The following is an 18426-nucleotide window of genomic DNA, read 5'->3' on the forward strand; positions in this document are numbered from 1 at the left end:
ATTTCTGAGCAACTATTTTTTAAATAATAAAAATCAGTTTTATTTTGAAAGATAGAACAGGAAGTCTTATTTTGAAGCCTCCCTGCCTAATTGGATACTCCTGAGTAAATTGAACGTTCACCAGCCGGGCGTCCCTGTTTGTACTTGTTTATTTAGCCAATTCTCGCATTACTGTTTAAAACGATGTCAGAGAAAATGGAGGTTGACCTGAGTGGAGTTAAACAAAGTAAAGGCGTGTGGCTTGTGAAGGTTTGTTTGCTTGAAAATGATCAAATCACGACGTCATTTCACCTTCACCGACGGTAACAGCTGGTAAACATGACGTTAACAGGTGTTATCAGTTTATTGGTACACACAGGCACAGCTTTGAAAAGTGATTTTTAATAATTCACCTTACTTAAAGGTGTCAGTTTGATCCAAGGATTGAAGCGAAGCTACAGGACTTTTATTGCGCATTCATGTGGTGTGAGAATAATCGGAAAAACGAGCTTCTGAGTGGGGGTAACCTCACATGAAACTGGAAAAACAGCCAGGAAAAACGTTTTTTTGTTGTGTTTTGTTTTTTAAGAAGTGCTAGTACTTATTGTTTTACATTAGGTGTTTAAGCGGAATATGTTTGTGAGTTTGTGACCAAGAGAAAAAAAAAACTACGGAAGCATTGAGTTTATTGTGCATTCACGTGGTATCGTAGTAATAGGGGAGGGGAAAAAATACACTTGGAAGAATCAGAGTAAGATTTTAAGCTTTCCTTTATTAATATCTAAGTCTAATAAATATTTCTTGCAATACAAGTAGTACAAATAACAAATAATTGGGACTTGAGAAGAGAATAAAGAGAAAAGGGATGCATATTCTTGATATTCAAAATAAATTAGAGGATGGCTTTGTGACTTCTTCCCTTGGGGTGAGCACTTCCCTCGCTGATCATCTGCATATAAAATAAGATTTAAGATGAGTGCAAATTTCCACTAATAAAATAAAACATCTGTTTTCTGTAAATGAATCTTAATCCCAAATAACACATCAAAGACATTTTCTCCCTCAGTCCAAAAGGTTTAAGATGAAAACATTTGTAAAAATAAGTATAGAAAATGTCCAGATAATGATGACATAACTCAATAAGAGGTTTCAGCTTTTCATCAGGTATCTTTGACTCATAACTCTGGGATTACATCAGAAACTGTGTTGTTTTCCAACATCAAGGCGGCAGCTAATGGTGCCAGCTCCCAGTGCATGTGATACTTATTAATAGAGCCCTTTGATAAAGGGACTAAACTAGCAATTTGATCCTCTAACGATATCTGTATTTAAAACAGCAGCAATGGGACAAACGTCCTTCAACCAATGGGACAATAGTCCTTCAACCATGCTATGTTTACTGCATTTAACCAGGACAGTTCAAAGTGACAGCAGATTATTTTGATTCATTTTATTTCCCTATATCTACCACCTATAGATCTCAGTCAGTAGGAAAAATATCAGCATATATATGTTGGTCAACTAAAATTCAGGTAAACACAACAGTCAGAAGAGCAACTCCCCAACCTCCACCGACCCCAAGAGCACATGAACGCATCCTTCTTATGATGCCTCTGGTATTACTTTAATGTAGACCGATTTAAACTGGTGTATTTCTCTCCAGGTTCCCAAGTATTTATCTCAGCAGTGGGACAAAGCTGCAGAAAAGGGAGACGTTGGAAAGATTACCATTGGAAAGTATGTACCGCAGTGCGGATGTGTCCATATTAGTTTTTAGTGTCAGTGCTGCAATGATTAGCTGATTGTTCAGCAGCTGTTTTAAAAAGTAATTTTTAACAAAAATGCCAGTTTTTGAATTTTTATATAATCGTCATAAACTGAATCTTGGCTGTAGCTGTGGGAAAATTGTAATTATTGACTTATTGAGATTAATGAAATGTTAAATTATTCTGTTTTCTCACAATCCCGACAGGAAGCAAGGCAAAACAGAGGTGAGTCAGCTTTGGATGATTTGGTTTGTTGGTTAAATGTTTGAATAAAACACGCTGGTTTTTAACTACAATGAGATGACCTTTAAAGGCCTTTCCGCCTGTTTCTTGTTTTTTTTTTTTTTAGATTAGCAGGAACGGCTTGTTTCTAATGATATGCACACCTTCATACTAAATCAAGTTAGTTCCGTATTTTTGGACATGGGTATCATTTTTAATATTTTAACTTGTGTACCAAATATTTGCACTTATCTTATGAATTATGGACTTAAAGTGCAGACTGATTTAATTTGAGGGTTTTAGGGATTACACCTTTTATAAGAAAAATTCAAAAACATCACTAAGACCAAAAACAGTTTTCTTGTTGGTTTCAAGTGTTTCAGGCTTCAAGCATTTATTGCCTGCAAAAGGTTTGTCAACAAAGTATTAAAAATAAACGTTTTATTACTATTTTATTACTTACTACAACATGTAAAATAATGTGTTTAAAATGGCTTTAAAGGTTAATATAATATTGCTGTTTAACCAGTTGAATTAAAGCTGAGAATCTGCCCTTCATTTGAGCTGAAACTTGATTGTTTCGCATCTGCTGTGATGGCCTACAGAGCTGGAATTATTAAAATTGTGTCACTGTCCAAATATCCGCAGTCCCACCTGTATATTCTATATTTAAAATCAAGGTTATATCACAGCTAGTTTCGTGTAATTTTACTCTGTCTTTCTTCTTTATTACATCCCATCACTGTCTGCTGCTGCTCTGACCCACCTCCCTCTGATGGATCGATATAATTTCAGTGCATCGTGTTTGACCTCCAGCTTTGTTTCTCAGGTATGTTTCAGCCTCAGCGACGAGCTGACGGCCTTGGATGCTGTGGGGGAGAACGATGCATCACTGCAGGTCCCAAAGGATCATCCTTTCACAATGCACACAGTGGGTGGACAGACCATGGCAGTCTTCAGCCACAGTGACACAGGTCAGTCTAAACCAACTGTTTCAGCCCTCGTCTCCGTGCTGCTTTTGTGCCGGATCATGAAGCCATCTGGATCATGTTTGGTTGCTGGCTCGAGGGTTCAAACTGAAATAGATAGACAGTGCATGTGATTCCTGCAGGGTGGTGCATAATAAAGTCGAGAAAAATCGGCTTTGATATAAGAGGGACAAAATATAAAAATTCTGTTTTATATAATAATTAAAGAAACTTTTTTTTGGTTTTGCTTTCAATACGAGCAGATTCCGCCTGCATATTCAGAGCAACAACTTCTCCAACCAAACAACCGTGATGCTTTTTTGTTTGCAGTGTTTTTAACAGTCCACATAAGGATTACTGAATCAGCCTACAAGTGTGTTTCCATTTTTAAGAGGTTATTAGGAGAAAGGTGCAGCAGAGGTGGAACGAACACATCTTAATTTTGACCAGGAGATTGACTCTGGGGCCGGTAGACCACTTTTAAATGAGACCCACTAAGGCCATTTCCAGCTCTGTATTTTTATTCTTGGATTCTATTAAAGTGCTTTGCACAATTCACAGTTTTCAGATTTAACAATCTTATACAAGGCCTTGGTGCAGTCCTGTTTTAGCTCTTGTTTTAAGGAGACCCTTGTTTTTCAGGTAGCTTTCTTTTGATTGGCTGCTACTAACAAACAGAAGGTTTCAGCAGCTTACTGACTAATATGAACATGGTAAGGATAACCACATACATCTATGCATCCTTATAATTTTATATATATGTACCCTGCTGGTGGTCAGATACCCTGCTGGGATAAACAGCTGGGCAAAAGAGGAGATTGAAGCCACTCACCCCCAGGCGGCTAAATGGAAGGAAGATGCTGAGGACTAGTGAGTGTCAGAAACACTGTCCAGGATGAAACGACATGCACACAGGAGTAAATCAGGAAGATGGACAAAACTGATCTAGTGCTTAGTGAATACCTCAGGCAGCAGAAACCCAAGAAAGAAGAGGGGTGAGAATATTAACCATCATTGAAGGACAGGCCCCTGCACAGCATGTACAGATAGACGAAGTGGCTGATATTGATTAATGCTATCAGTGGGTTGCTAACTGGACTGTTAGAAAGCAGAGGTACTAATTATGGACAAGTTCCAAATACAAGATCGGTGAAGGCAGGGGTCTACCACATCAGGCAAGACCCCAGGTGTAAGCTGTGTAAAGATGCCATGTAGCTATACCAAGGGATGGCAGCATGAGGAAAAAGGACCATGAGAATCTGGAGAAATGCCAAGGACTGAGAGAGGAGCTCGAGAAGATGTGGAGGGTGAAGGCAATAGTGATCCCCGTGATAATCGGAGCAGTTGGTGCAATGACCCCAAACTGGGTGCATGGCTCCAGCAGATCCCAGGAATGACATCCAAGATCTCTGTCCAGAAGAGTGCTGTTACAGGAACAGCAAAGATGATGCGCAAGACCCTCAAACGCCGAGGCCTCTGGTAGAAGACTCGAGCTACAAGGATAAGACCACCTGCAGGACAAGAGGGGAATTTCACTTTCCAGCATTGTTTACTTTTATTTTCTCTTGTGATTTGGTTATTTGGAGGCAGCATAAGTGCTTGTGCTTTTTGCACACACATGCTTCAGATTTTTTTTTTCCATAATTACACAGTGGAGCTGTATGTGAGGATGCAAATGTTTGACTCAGATGAGATATAAAACCGGTTTTAACCTGCTGGCTCCCTGGTAGAAAGTCAGTGTGATGGCCAGCTAATTGACTTGGCTGGTGAGTTGTTACGCACTCATTAGCTGGTTCCAGCTTCCATGGTCACCGTCCCACTGTCTGTATCCACACTTTTCCTGGGGCTAGTTAATCCTGCCCTCCAGTTCTTCTTACAAAAAGCGGCCCACTGTGCTGCTCATATACCACACCTGGCCACAAGCCACCGAGCTGTGCTTCTTATGCATTTAAAGTTGGAGAATAGATTGAGATTATCGAGGCTCAAAGACCTCTAGTCATTTGCTTTGCCCAGTAAAACAGAGATACGTGGCACCAGGGATCCTGAAGGGAATCAATTGCTTGAGAGATTGATTAGTCTTTCACTTCAAATCAGGTCAGGAGAACAATTTGCACGTCAGGACCACTTTGGGTCTTGACCAGAGCCTGGCTTTGCAGAGTTAGGCGAGAATGTAATGCGTATGGAGAATTCACATCGTGCGCACTGCCTCCTGTGAGCTGTACCCAGACAGCAGCTTCATCTAAACCTCAGGTAAAGTGAGACCACCTCTGTGCAGACTTGATTTTATCTATTATCTGGAGTTCATGTGTGAAAACAGCTTAAATTAGGTTTAGTTACAAAAACTACTATGTTATGGTTAGGAAAAGTTTAAAATACTATTTTTTACTCTGTTAAAATGTTCAGAAAGCTCAATTTTCAAGGTCAATGGAGTACAGAGTTGTTTTCTGAGGTAGTGTTATCTGATTAAGAAAATAGAAGTTGTTGTATAATCAGAAAAACAGGAAGAAATGTGGTTTAGATTCAAGGCAGGCATCAGCATTAGAGTAGCTTCCTTGCACACTTGCAATATATTATGCTAATGGTGTGGAATGAGTTCCAGTCAAACCAACCATAAAAGCCATTTTCTGGTTCCTCTAATTGTAAAGTATTGATCGGAGAATAGAAAGAGAAAAGCCTTTGAGCTGCCATGTTGACGACTAATATAAGGGGGAAAAAAATGTGAATCTACTCAGGATGTGACATTTAAGTAGCCTTGGAGTCTCTTAGGTTTACTTGCTCTGATGGAAAGCTGTTTTTGATATATTCTGCACTGATTGCACTGTAAAATTCATGAGGATACTCTGAGAGTGGCTTCTGATTTGTGGAGGACGTTCGCTGCCAGGCACGATGTGTCATACCCCGTCTGAGCCAAAGGGATTTGTTGGGATTTGCATCAGACCAAGAGCTTAAAAATAGCTGCAACTGTATGGTTTGGTGTCTGGGAGTGTGTGAACTGTAAATTACAATAGATTATAGTGGTAATTTTAAAGGGATAACTTTATTTTAGCACTTGAACAAGTCGAGCGAATCAAAAGAAAAGAAAAATGAGCTGGATTTAATTATCATTTCGAGGCAATACAAAGGGGAATAACTGAAAGTTAAATTATTAGAAAATGAAAAGAAAAGCTCCCTGACGTTGAATAACATTTTTTTTTTAATCTCAGTTCAGTGAAAACTTCCATTTAGTGAAAAGGTAAATAAATGGCAGGGGGTGGGGTGCTCAAATCAGCAAAATGTCAAGAGCAATTCTGCAGCTCCCAGGGTGCCGGTGCTCAGTAACAACGAAATTACTGTTTGTGGTGGTGATGCTTTTGGGTGGTGGTGTATTTCGAGCGCTCCCCAGGCGTTACCGGATTAGTTTTGACTGGAGACCAAAAGTCTGTCCAGAGTGGAAGGTGTGAATCTGAATGGAGCAGTGAATACATTTCGTGGGCTGTTTGGAGAGAAAAAGAAGATTTTTTTTTTTTTTTTTTTACAGCAACAGGACAGATAAAGCTTTTTTTTTTTTTTTTTACATTACATACTGCAGCAAATTACAGAAACACCTTACTGCTAGTTAATTTTAACTTAATCTTTGAAGCCATTTTCAGTACACTAATTGGACAAATGAAGTTTTAATGATTGATTACTTTAATGTAGGGTTACTCCAGCTCCTGACCCTCTTTGAGCCTTTTTTCTTTTGGACTTTGAAACCTGAAGTGACGCCTGAACATAAATATAACAAAAAAATATTAAGTGTGAAAGCCTGAAACTTTTACTGGCTTTTCTTACCATAAAAATGAACCCGGGGACAGATACCTAAAAAATGTCTGAGTATTGACTAGATAAAATACAGAGTTGCATATTTGAGTGCACACTAATAAAAAAAAAGACCATTTCTGAATGGTTTACAGCTTTATTTATAAAACATGCAGCATACTTTCAGCATGAAATTCTTAATCACAAAAATGAAGAAAATATATCAAATTTAACCTTGAGATCCACTTTATAGACAAGCATATTGCCCGGAGGAGTCTAATAATTCAGGTTAAGATTAAAATGTACTAAGAGGCATTAAAACGCACATATGTAACAGTTGTCATATGTACAAATAAATAAATAAAAACCATTAAGAGTAATGAAAAAAGGATTAGTAACTCATTTCATGTGAGTAGCCTTGCAAGGTCAATTTGCCGTGTGCACATACCGCGATTAGTAGTCTGTATTTTTGTAGGGTAACAATCCTACAGTAATACAGAGAAAACCCCAACAATCAGATGGCCCTCTCTGGCGATAGTGGGGGAAAAAACTCCCTTTCTACAGGAAGAAACCTCCAGCAGAACCAGGCTCAGGGGAAGCAGCCATGTATAGAACGACACAATATTTGGACTTATTTTCAGAAGTTTTGTAACTCTTCCCATGGATAAAGACTTACCACATGGTCATTCAACAGAATAATGTAATAAGCAGCTTTTTCAACTGTTTATGTCATGAAAAATTCAGTTTTTATAAGGGGTCCACAGTGTCAAAAGAGGGAAAAAAAAAGAAAAATAAATGGTACACTTTCTGTGAATTAACAAAAACTATGTAGCAGCCTTTAAACTTTCGTTTTATAATTACAGGACAATCTGGGTAATGATGATATTTACTAATCCAGCTGTATGGGCTGTATGTGGCCCACAATATTTGACATCCCTGATTTGGATGGTCGAGCAGAAAGACCACAATAATCTGAGGTGGAACGACTCCAGAATGAGCTGATGTTGGACTGTGTTACAGAGAAAGCGAACCAGCGCTCCTGCTTTGTGTGACTGACTTGTAAATAGTGACTCAGCCCTGCAGCTTGTATACATGGGTGTCAGTAACAATAGATTTTAAGAGCTGGAGCTGACATGAAGATGGCGGTGTAGCCAAACCATTAGTACCAACACATTCACCATGTCAAGTTTGCAGACATGTTGGTCGTGTCTAGTTTGCTGAAAAGGAGGGCAGTGTTCACAGAGTAGATTTCCTACATGAGCAGTTCAGTTATAAGAATGGCTCCCACATAAGCATTACGTGAGCTCATGTGGTGATATTGGTTAATACTACTTTATACTTTATTTAAATAGGCTTCAACACCACAAGCACCATTGGGAAATCCAGTCCACCAGTCGAGTTATTTGGAACTCGTGATTCTATATTTGTGTCTGTCTGTGTAAGGTAAAGGCCTGAGTAACAACCAACACAGACATGCTTTTGTGCAGTCTGTGTTGGCTACCAACAGCAGCCAATTGACGCTGGCGCTGCGCACGGACAGAAAGGTGATTGGTTTATTTCAGTTTAAAGTCCACCACAAAGAGAAAGAAGTGAAGAAAAATCATTAAAGATCAAGAAAGTTTACATGAGAACTCTGGAAAGTGGATTTTTAAAATTTGTTTTTAACACTCTGTGTCATTAAGCTAGAGGACCAATTACAGCACAGATCACAAATGTTTATTTTTATTTGTTTTTCAGTAGCTAATCCTTTAGACAAGTTGTTCCAAAAACAAAAACTTTAGCACACTGCCCTAGTGTGAGTATACAGTTCAATTTTGGTATAGCGATAATGTTGCCACTAGAAAGTGCTACTTATCAAAGTAGGATTTTGACAAACAATGATGCACACTTTAAAACTTTAAACAGGTTCAAGCCACAAGTTTGTTTTTTTACTGCACATTGACTTAACCTTTTTGAAATGCCTAAGAAAGTATAAGAAAAAAAGTTAATTAAATGGGAAATCCCCATGCGTTCTAAATCTGCAAAAAAAACCAGTAAAATAAAATTTCTTTCAATATAGGAAAATAAAATCACAAATATTTTTATTTTTATTTGTTTTTCAGTCCACAGAAACTAATCACTTCCCAAATCCTCCACAAATCGTGTCCAAAAAACAAATATGTCCTCCAGCATTGCAGTCGGATCAGCCTGTTCAGTCTCTTCCTGTCCCCAGCCCTTTTAAAAATGTTTTAATGGGAGGAGAGGCCCCACTCCAAAGCGACCTGAGTCCGCAGCAGGTACAGCCTGGACAGAAAGTTCAATTTTGCTGTAAAGCTTGATGTAATAGTGTTTGCAGTGGAGCCACTAGACCACCAACAGTGATGCAGGTAGTTTGGCACCAGTTTTGAGTCCTCCTCGCACATCGTCGCTATTGCAGAGTCATCAGAGATTTTAAATCAAACAATGAAAATGAAGAGGAACGGAGCGACTGAAGTGCAGACATTTTCGGCTTTAGGTAGTCCAAGCTTGTCCTTCAGAACCGAGGGAAGAATGGGTTTGGAAACGTGATTCTCTGGCGCTCCCAGCGGTCTCCAGGTGAGCGAGGGAGCGATGTGGGAGATGAGTGATGCACTAACTGTTCAGCAGCATTTTCACAGATAGTCCTCCATTTCCAGCAGCTTGAAAGCAATTTGAAAAACTAACAATTAAAAAAAAAAAAGGTTTGTTTGTTTTTTAATTTTTGCAGTGCTCCATCACCCCACCTTCTTGGTTGAAGACAGGCTCATTTGCCTGCCTGAAGTCTAGATGCCATCTGGACCCGATGCCTTCTTGGCTTTAATCCTCCTCAGTTCCCTGAAATGAGCCTTGTGTTGAGTGTGTATTGGATGCTGTTGTTGGGGTGGGGACAGGGTGAATAGAGGAGGTGTGAAGTCTCTGAGGTGTAACTAAAAAGCATACTGTATTAGGTGTTGAGATGCCTCATGGCTGAATCAAAAACATGCCTTTTCTCTTTAGTATATACTTATTAGGTTGAGATCGAGTAAAACACATGTTTTTATCCGTTTTTTTATCCGTTTGATCAGTTTTGCAGCATTTGACCAAATTATTCACTTTCTGGGATCTTTTAGGTGTTTCTGTGCAGAGCTGGCTATTGCACTCAGTCCCTTTAAGAATGCACCTGGTTGTTCATTTGGACACTCATATAGTCATTCCTCTGTGTCTAGTTTATTAGGTTATTGGTTTATTTTTGGTTTTTCAGCTTGAAGATAGCTTCCTTCACTTGCATTAGCATCTCTTTGAACCTCGTATTGAGAATTGCCAGCAAACAGCTACAAAATGCAAGTTTAATATTTAGGATCAACTCCAGATTTTTTTTATGCTTGAAAAATAAATGATGTACCAAGCCTCACTTGGCCATAAAACTGCCTGTCAGTTGTCCAATGACTTTGGAGCATCTGAAAATAGTGACTCTGTATAAAAAAAAATCTCTTTCTTAAACAGTTAATGCGATACTTTTGATGAAATGCTTTAAATAAAGCTGAAAGTCTCTACTCAGTCACATCTGTAGTATTTAAAATCCACTGTGGTTGTGCACAGAGGCAAAATTGCAAAAAATTGTCATGGTTCAAAACCTTTTGGACCTAATTGTGTTCATGAATATTTGCACTATTCCCAAATCGTAGAATAATAATTAATATCGACGTTATCATCCATCTCTGTCTGAGAAAACTATTACCAAACTGTAGTGAAAATTAAAATAAAGCGTTGTCCTTATCGAGGTTTATTCTATCACCGCCTTCACGCACTTTAGATGCACCCACACTTGCATGTGCATGTTAATACCTCCTACATGTGATAATGGATATTTCAGTTTCTCCTTTTCAAGCCTTTTCTCTGTTTGTTCAGTCCTTTATTAAAACCAGAAACAGAAACACTTTAATAAGTGCCGAACTGGAAATTTTCAGCAGAAGTTTAGAATTATAAAAAAAAAAAATTATAATTTTTATTTTTTTTAAGGAGAGAAAAACATTATTGCATTAGTCTGCAGCAGCAGCAGCAGCAGTGGGCGGGCACAGGTGTCAGAGGATCATCAGGATTATAATCTTATGTTTGTGAACGTGGAAACGGCACAGGAGGCGTTTAAACCTCTTCATTTTTTCTAGAAGGTGTTGGTGCTCCAGATGGCTGGCCTGACTGCCAGAGTGCACTGGAAACAAGACGTAGGATAACGTCCTCTGAGATGCGGTGGTGTGTAGTCTCTATTTACCTGACCGGCGCGCAGCTCCACCCCCACTCGCCCACAGGAAAGGTATACTGTATAACACCGGTCTCCCACTCGCTTCCCCACAGTCTCGCTCTCACGTACAATTACACAGCAGCTTTCCAGCCGTACCCATACCTGTGCACGCACGCCTGCACGGGTTTGATCTGCACTTGCACTCTCGCTCTCACACTTTTTGCCTCACCTACTCAAATGTTAACAGATTCTTGACACCTCGGCCAAAGCAGGTTCAGGCTATATTTTGAAATAATGGATTTTCTGTGTGATACATTTGGGAAATTATATAATCAGCTATTGGCATTTAAATTTCCACTATATTACCTTCTCTTGACTCCTGCTCACTTTAGAGATTGCATGGGTTTGAATCCTTGTTAAACTCAATTTAATAAATGTTTGCAGTCATTGTAGATGTCACATGTTTATAAATGGACCTTTTTTAAGTACAGTTAGTCTGAACTAACTTAAAGGCAGAGACGATGTCATTAATTATATCATGGCTGCAGTTCTAGTCATCACTACTAAAGTGAATTGTTACTGAATTTTATTTTCAGTTACAGTTCTGGCTTCCAAACATCAATAAATCAAGAAAATCGAGAGAAACTGACTGTTGTGCTCTGTTTTGAAATTATTTTCCTGTTTTGTCTTTGAGCGCATCCTTTTCATTTGCTTTGCTTTCAAATTCTCTTTCTACCAGACAGTTGCATGGTGACTTCAGTTCACATTTTATCATTTATTTATTTTTAATTTCAGTTGTAATTAAGGTTTAAGGAAGTATGCTTGAATTACAAAGCTGGGTTTCTTCTTTTTCATTTTAAAGTTTAATGAATCCACTGTTTTTTTCCAAACTCTGAGAGTAATTTTGTTTAATAAATACATATCATTTTTTTTCTTTGGTCATAATCAGTCTTACTGCACAGCTGGATTACTGTCAGACCTACAGGTCTGACTGGTATTATCCACAGAATCTCATCAGCTATAGATCCTTATATAGAAAAGTCTTTGATCAGAATCAGCTTTGTATATGTACACATCGAGGGAATGGAACTTTTTCTTTACCGTCAGTGTACTCAGTAGAATAGACAAACAGAAAATAACAAGTATAGCATATTTAGATTTAGATTTCATATTATATTTTTTGCATTTGTAGAGTGCATTTGTGGACTAAGAGTGGATTGATTGGGATAATGTTGACAAAGGATGCATAGAGGACTGGACAGTAAGGTAGTGGATTGAAAATTTAATGCAAAGTATTACATGATTAAATAGTGCAGCTATTTCTCTGTATGGTATGGTCTCAAAGAAATGTAACAAAAGAAATACATGTAATCTTTGTTTATTCAACACATGAATGCACTTAGAGCCATTTGCAAGATTTTGACAGAATGCAGAAAGAACATATTCCAACCCCAAAAAGACAAATGATGGAATTTTCTTCAATATATTTATTAAATGATACTTTTAGATTAATTAAAATATTAGAATTCCATTACTTTTTATCATGGCTTACCTTGGTGGCATTAGTGCTTCAGAAAGACTACTGCACCCATCCTTAATTTTTTCCAATAACAATTTATTGCCAATGGCATTAAAATCTTGTGATTGTTTAATATAAGTGTACTAAGTTGTACTATTTGCATTATCGAGTTTTTTTTATAACATTACAGCCAACGGCTAAAACATTTGTTTGGTTGATTTGATTTGGTTGATTTGATCGTTTGTTTAGTTGTCAATAGTTTCGATGTGAGTTTTTTTCTTTAGAAATTATTAAATTGTCTGTGTTTTGACTGCTCCCCTACCCTAAGAAAATATTAGAAGCGGCATTATTACTACTGGGATCATCTTGTGATCTCTGCTATTGATATTTTATCATTATTGATTGATTTGATCGTTTGGTTGTCAATAGTTTCGAAAAATCTAACACCAGTCTTCAAATCATCTCTGTGAACTCATTAAACCATGCGATGGCCAAAAATCTAACGTGGTGGGAACTCAAACCCGCTGCACGTGGTCTTGCTCAGTTCATGACACACTAGCTCTAAAATTGATTTCCAGTTGTGACTGAAGTGACTATTTATTACTGACAAACATCTATCTGAAAACCTAAAAAAAAAAGGTGTTATTCAGTTGAAGAATTGGAATAACGGTATATGAAACTGTGTGGCAGTGATATGCAAATTACATTGTGACACACAAGCGTTTGTTCCATTTAACGTCCCAGAGTTGGCTGGGCCTGCTTGATCCATCTCTGCTTGTAAGGAAATATGTAATTTAGCCAACCACGCAGTGTCTAATCCTTATAATCCAAACATTTCAGACTCTGTATAATGCATTCCTCCACCTCTGCTATACAAGTATGCACTGATCCAACAATTGTAAAAGGTTTTTAATTGTGACCATCCGTGATTGATACGAGCACAAATGGTGCCTGACATGCCTTTTGTCCTGTAAGGCTGCTAGCTAAATGTTCCTCCATTATTTCCCCTCTCGTTGTTCTGCTTTGTTCCGGCAAAAAGAACCAGGTATTGATTAAGAGGTTGCTAAGCAACAGGCTTAGCTGCCATAGTAGCGTGCAGAAGAGAAAAGAAAAGCCAGATGTAATGTGCTGCTCTGCTACAGTAGGACTTTACCTCAGCTGTCTGTGTGAAGCTTTCACTCCGACTTTGCAGTCCTTGAGTTCTTTGAAACTATTGAAAACCACAGAACAGTCTGTGCTCTTATTATCAGTGTTTACACAGCTACAGGATTCGCTTTGAGTTCTGTTATAACTTTGCACATTTGTTGAAACACTCGGGCGTGTAGTCACTTTTTCTTCCGACGGTATGTTCTGGTTCGCTTTGCAGTCTGTTGAGACTATTAAAAATAAAACATCTTCATCTTCATCTAGGATTGACTCTAGCGCTCGGTGTAATCGTACATTTCTGAACCCTGTCAGTGTGTTTGAATAAAAAATATTTTAATGCTAACATTAAATGCAACATAGTACTTTATCTTTTTATCACCAGGTAATGCTTCTAAAATTGGTACAGTTAACTTCTAACAAGCTCACGCCTGCATACAACAGTCCTTTACCCGCATTTGTTTATGAAACTATAGTTGACTCCTCTTGTTTTAGAAAGATATAAAATATCTGATCACTTGATTAGATATAGAAAAATGCAGGTAGCCCAAAGTCAAGAAGATGTGTAGCTCTTAAGGTAAATATTGATCTTTGAGTCCAAACCCTGCGCTGCTGACGAGTGCAGAAGTCGACGCAGAGCTTTGCAGATGCTGCTCTTCTTATGGGTCCCGCTGTCTCCTGACACTTGAAGGCACCATCAGAAATATGTGGAAGTCAGAAACATGGGTTTAGTGGTGTTTGTGATGTCATCTATCACATAAGTCATGTACTTTTCATAATTTTATTATTTTCCATAATTCTTACTTACGCTTCCTCTCATTCCCTGTTCGTGCATTCTTACTCCTGCTCAGTGGAGAGGACGGTGCACAAATCATTTAACCGTTTTGATGTTTCTTTCTTTTCTTAGTGATGAACTTTTTGAGCTTTGTTGTGTTTTCTCCTTTTTGGCAGTGATAGCAGCCTGTCTGTCTCTTTTAGTTTAATTAATAATTAAAACCTTTAATTTATTGCCAGTTTCGCCTCCTCGCCTAATTTCTTTTCAACATGGATACTTTTGTTAATTTAAAACATTCCCTAGACTTTTAGGGAAAAGTAACAAATGAACAAACTGTGTTGTTTGGTTCTTTGACTTTTGTCTTGCTGGTAGATGAAACTGTGAGTGTTGAATATAGAACTCGTCTATAATCGTGGGCAAGGATAAATTCTGAGATGATGTGTTTAGCAAGTAAACGGTGTTTGATTTTTCACCTGCCATGTGTGTTGCCTGCTGTTATTGGAAAGAGGATGTTGAAGATGAAGCTGCCTGGCAGGAGGAAAAGAGGAAAACCTAAGAGGAGTTTCAAGGAGATAATGAGGGAGGACATGCAGAGGGTTGGTGTGACAGAGGAGAATGCTAAGGATGGGAGGAGATGGAGGCCGATGATTTGCTCTAGCGACCCTTAAAGGGAGCCGCTGAAAGTAGGTGACTTGTGTGGCCTGCTGTCCACTTATTAAAATAACAGGTTTAATTTTCATCTGAAAAACTAGTTAATGACAATAAACTTGAGTGTCAGTCCAAAGCATCAGCACACCTCCACATTTGAGGATCTCTTTGTTGTGGAGCTGTATATAAACACTTCAGATGAACAGCTTTGCACACTCTCAACTAGGTCATCACCTGGAAAGCTTTACAACAGCCATGAAGGAGTTCTCACATGTGCTGAGCAGTTATTAGCTGTGTTTCACTCACTCCAGCTCATCCCAAACTCTCAGTTGGTTTCGGTTCAAGTGATTTTTTTAGGAGCCAGATCAACTGATGCAGCACTCCACCACAGCCCCTGCAGAGCCAAGAAGTCTGTTTTTAGGCAATGTCTAAACAAATAATAGTCCCCCTGAACACAAAGGTCAATTACACCAGTGATTCAGTTTAAATATTAACATGTAGGTGCTACAAAACACATCACTTTGTTTGTAGAGACATTGTAACAATGTGTCATTGTCTTTTAGTGTTTAATATTATTCTTACAAAGATTCCACTTACGTTTTATGAAAAGTTATATTTCAGTTCATACAGATATAATCATTCTACCAGACAGGCTGCAGGAGGACATTTAATACACGTGACAGACGTGAGTGCCGGTGGCAGCCCTGCCAGTTCTGGTGACTGTCAGTCAAGCTGCACAGGCGCTGGGCTGTGGGCACAGGTCCCAACTTAAGGACGTGGGGCCCTCGTGCCATCTCCATGGAGTCTGTTTCTGACAGTTTGGTCACAAACATGCACATGTGTAGCCCCCTGGAGGTCGTGTCTTCAGGCTCTGACAGTGTTCCTCCTGCTCCTCCTCACACAAAGGAGCAGATGCCAAACCTGCTGCTGGGTTGATGCCCTTCTATGGTCCTGTTCAGCTCTCTCCTCATGTTACAGCCTGTCTCATGGTACCACACTCTTTGAAACTGGGGTACAGAGAAACCTTACGTCGGCACATATGGTGTGTGTGTTACTGAAGGAGCTGGAGTAGCTATGCAGCCTCAACAGGCTGCAGATATCATCTCAGGCTATGAAAAGCAAAACGAGATGAAAGAAAATGAAAAGCAAAACGAGAGAAAAATCAGTCTGGAATAAGGAGAAAGCTATGGTCTGTGACCACCACCTGCAAAACAACCAAAGCTGGTGAAATGGATTCACAATGTTTCCTGACTGGACAGAGTGATTTCCCTGAAGGTTAACAAACTTTGTTATACCGTAAAGATGGAGTGTTTCCTTTAGTTCAAAGAACAGTACTGTATCAATCTGTGAAGGAATGGAAAACTGTATATTTATATTTATATATAGCTATATTGGAACGATATCTGATTTTTGAGGCTTCAGACCACAAATGAATCTATTACTAAAGTCTGTGTGCTTTAGTAATACATTTATTTATGCTGAAACGATATCAAGTATGTCACAAAGTTTGCTAAACACTGGGAAGAACTTAAAGCAAAGGAAGCAGTTGTGGTGTATCTGGTTTGTTATATTTTAAGGAGCTTATCTTGAATGTGTCTGTGTTTCGTTGTTGATGAGATGTTATGTCACTGTGTAATTTGTTGTAGTGCGTCATCACAATGCTGAGAACTTTCTGCTGAGAAAGAAAAGCAGCTAGCAAAGGTGATTTCAGTGACTTTGAACATGGCACGGGGTGTTGGTTGGTGCAAGGCAGGCAGAAACTCCTGATCTGTTGAGATTTTACAAACAACCATCTCTAGAGTTTATATAAAATGGTCTGAAAAAGAGAAAATATCCAGTGAGCTGCAGTTCTCTTGTTGAAAATGAATTATTAATGCCAGAGGTTAGCGGAGAAGTTGCCAGGCTACTTTGAGCTGATTTGAAGGCTACAGTAACTCAAGTAGCCACTCATTACTCATAACATAGACAACACATTCAACCTTTGAAGTAGATGGACTACAGAAGCAGAAGACTGCACAGGGTGCCACTCCTGTGGGCAAGGAACGAGAAACTGAGACTACTGTTTGCATGCGCTCACCAGAATTGAACAACAGAAGACAGGGAAAATGTTTCCTGGTCTGATGAGCAGTGTGCGGTGTGAGGGATAGCTTCTTAGCATACTTTGGCACTCTGGTACCAACTGAGCATTGTTTAAACTCCAAGACCTACCTGAGTATTGTTGCTGTCCATGTCCATCTTTGATTGTTTGGTATATTGATATTTGTCAAACTTTAATTAGGAGTAATGCAGGTCTATGTTAGTGCTGTAAGCTATTCATACCTTCTGTCTGAGAGGGGCAGCCAATCAGAAGAAAGCTGGCTTAAAGGGAGCATAGCTAAAAACACGTGTTTTAAATTTTAGGCCACATGTGAACTGAGGGGCTGCACAAAATAAGAAGTATTTTTAATTATCAAGAGAACATTTAAAGAGATGAAATATGGAGCTAGAAATGAGCATAAATCATTTTTAAGTACGAGTGCAGATGGATTCTGGGCAATATTTGTCATTGCTCACACCAGCCAAGTCATTCTTGGAGGAACGGACGGAGGAAGGCTTTTGAAACTGTGTCTGTAATGGCAATCGTTGCTTTAGGTTTTCTAAATGCTGCTAAATGCCTACTACTGTGATTCCTTATGAGAGCATCTATAAAACCAGGGCCTCCTCCCACTCTGCAGCTCCATATTTAAGACGTGACCCTGTGTGTTGGAGTGCGACAGCTTGATAAAGTCACCATCTGTAGTCTGACTGATAAATACTGATTGGCTTGGCTGTTGTTCCGAACAGGAAGCATCCGTTTACAACAACAATATCAGATCTCCGAGAGAGACAAAAGTGGAGATGTGGGCAGCGATTCAGAGGGTTGTGAGCAGGCTAAATATAAAGCAGAAATTGTCCTGTGTTGTTATTTGAAATCCCTGTTGCACAGTAGCATCACGCTCAAAAGTTCTGGAAGCGCGCAGGCTGCTGGTTGGATCCTGGGCAGACTGTCGTAGGTGTTTTATTGAAGGAGTGCGGGTGGCTAAGCTTTATAGGTTCAGTCTGCCAGTGTGGTTTATGAATTGCTAAGGCTTTAGAGAGGAATATCTCTTGACTGGATACCTCTTGAAAAAAAGCATGGCTTTGTAGTTAGATGACACTAACAGCCGATGCTTGGTTATATCTGGCTTCATTCAGAAGCATTCAGCAGGCTTTCCAGTATGAATTGTTTGCATTCATTTCTAGCTTTCAGCCATCCTCTCACCATGCTGGAAGTTGTGCACAAATAGTGGAAAGGCTGGGCCGTTTCCATGGCTGACGTCAAGGAGCAGTCTTTCTGTGTTTTGTTAGGCGAGTCAAGGCTGCGGTAATCCAGTGGGGAGGTTTCAGACTTGCTG

General features: G+C 39.1%; 1 protein-coding gene across 1 annotated transcript in view; it reads left to right on the plus strand.

The window, feature by feature from the left end:
* Window positions 1-95: 95 nt before the first annotated feature.
* LOC116312081 (general transcription factor IIF subunit 2-like) overlaps window positions 96-18426 on the plus strand; it is a 74274-nt gene continuing 55943 nt past the window's right edge. Inside the window, exons 1-4 of the mRNA XM_031729438.2 lie at window positions 96-249; window positions 1643-1716; window positions 1952-1970; window positions 2797-2941. Coding sequence (XP_031585298.2) covers window positions 184-249; window positions 1643-1716; window positions 1952-1970; window positions 2797-2941 — 304 coding nt within the window. The 5' untranslated portion in view covers window positions 96-183. The remainder of the gene's footprint in view (window positions 250-1642; window positions 1717-1951; window positions 1971-2796; window positions 2942-18426) is intronic.

Source organism: Oreochromis aureus, linkage group 16 (assembly GCF_013358895.1).
Source record: "Oreochromis aureus strain Israel breed Guangdong linkage group 16, ZZ_aureus, whole genome shotgun sequence".
Taxonomy (NCBI): domain Eukaryota; kingdom Metazoa; phylum Chordata; class Actinopteri; order Cichliformes; family Cichlidae; genus Oreochromis; species Oreochromis aureus.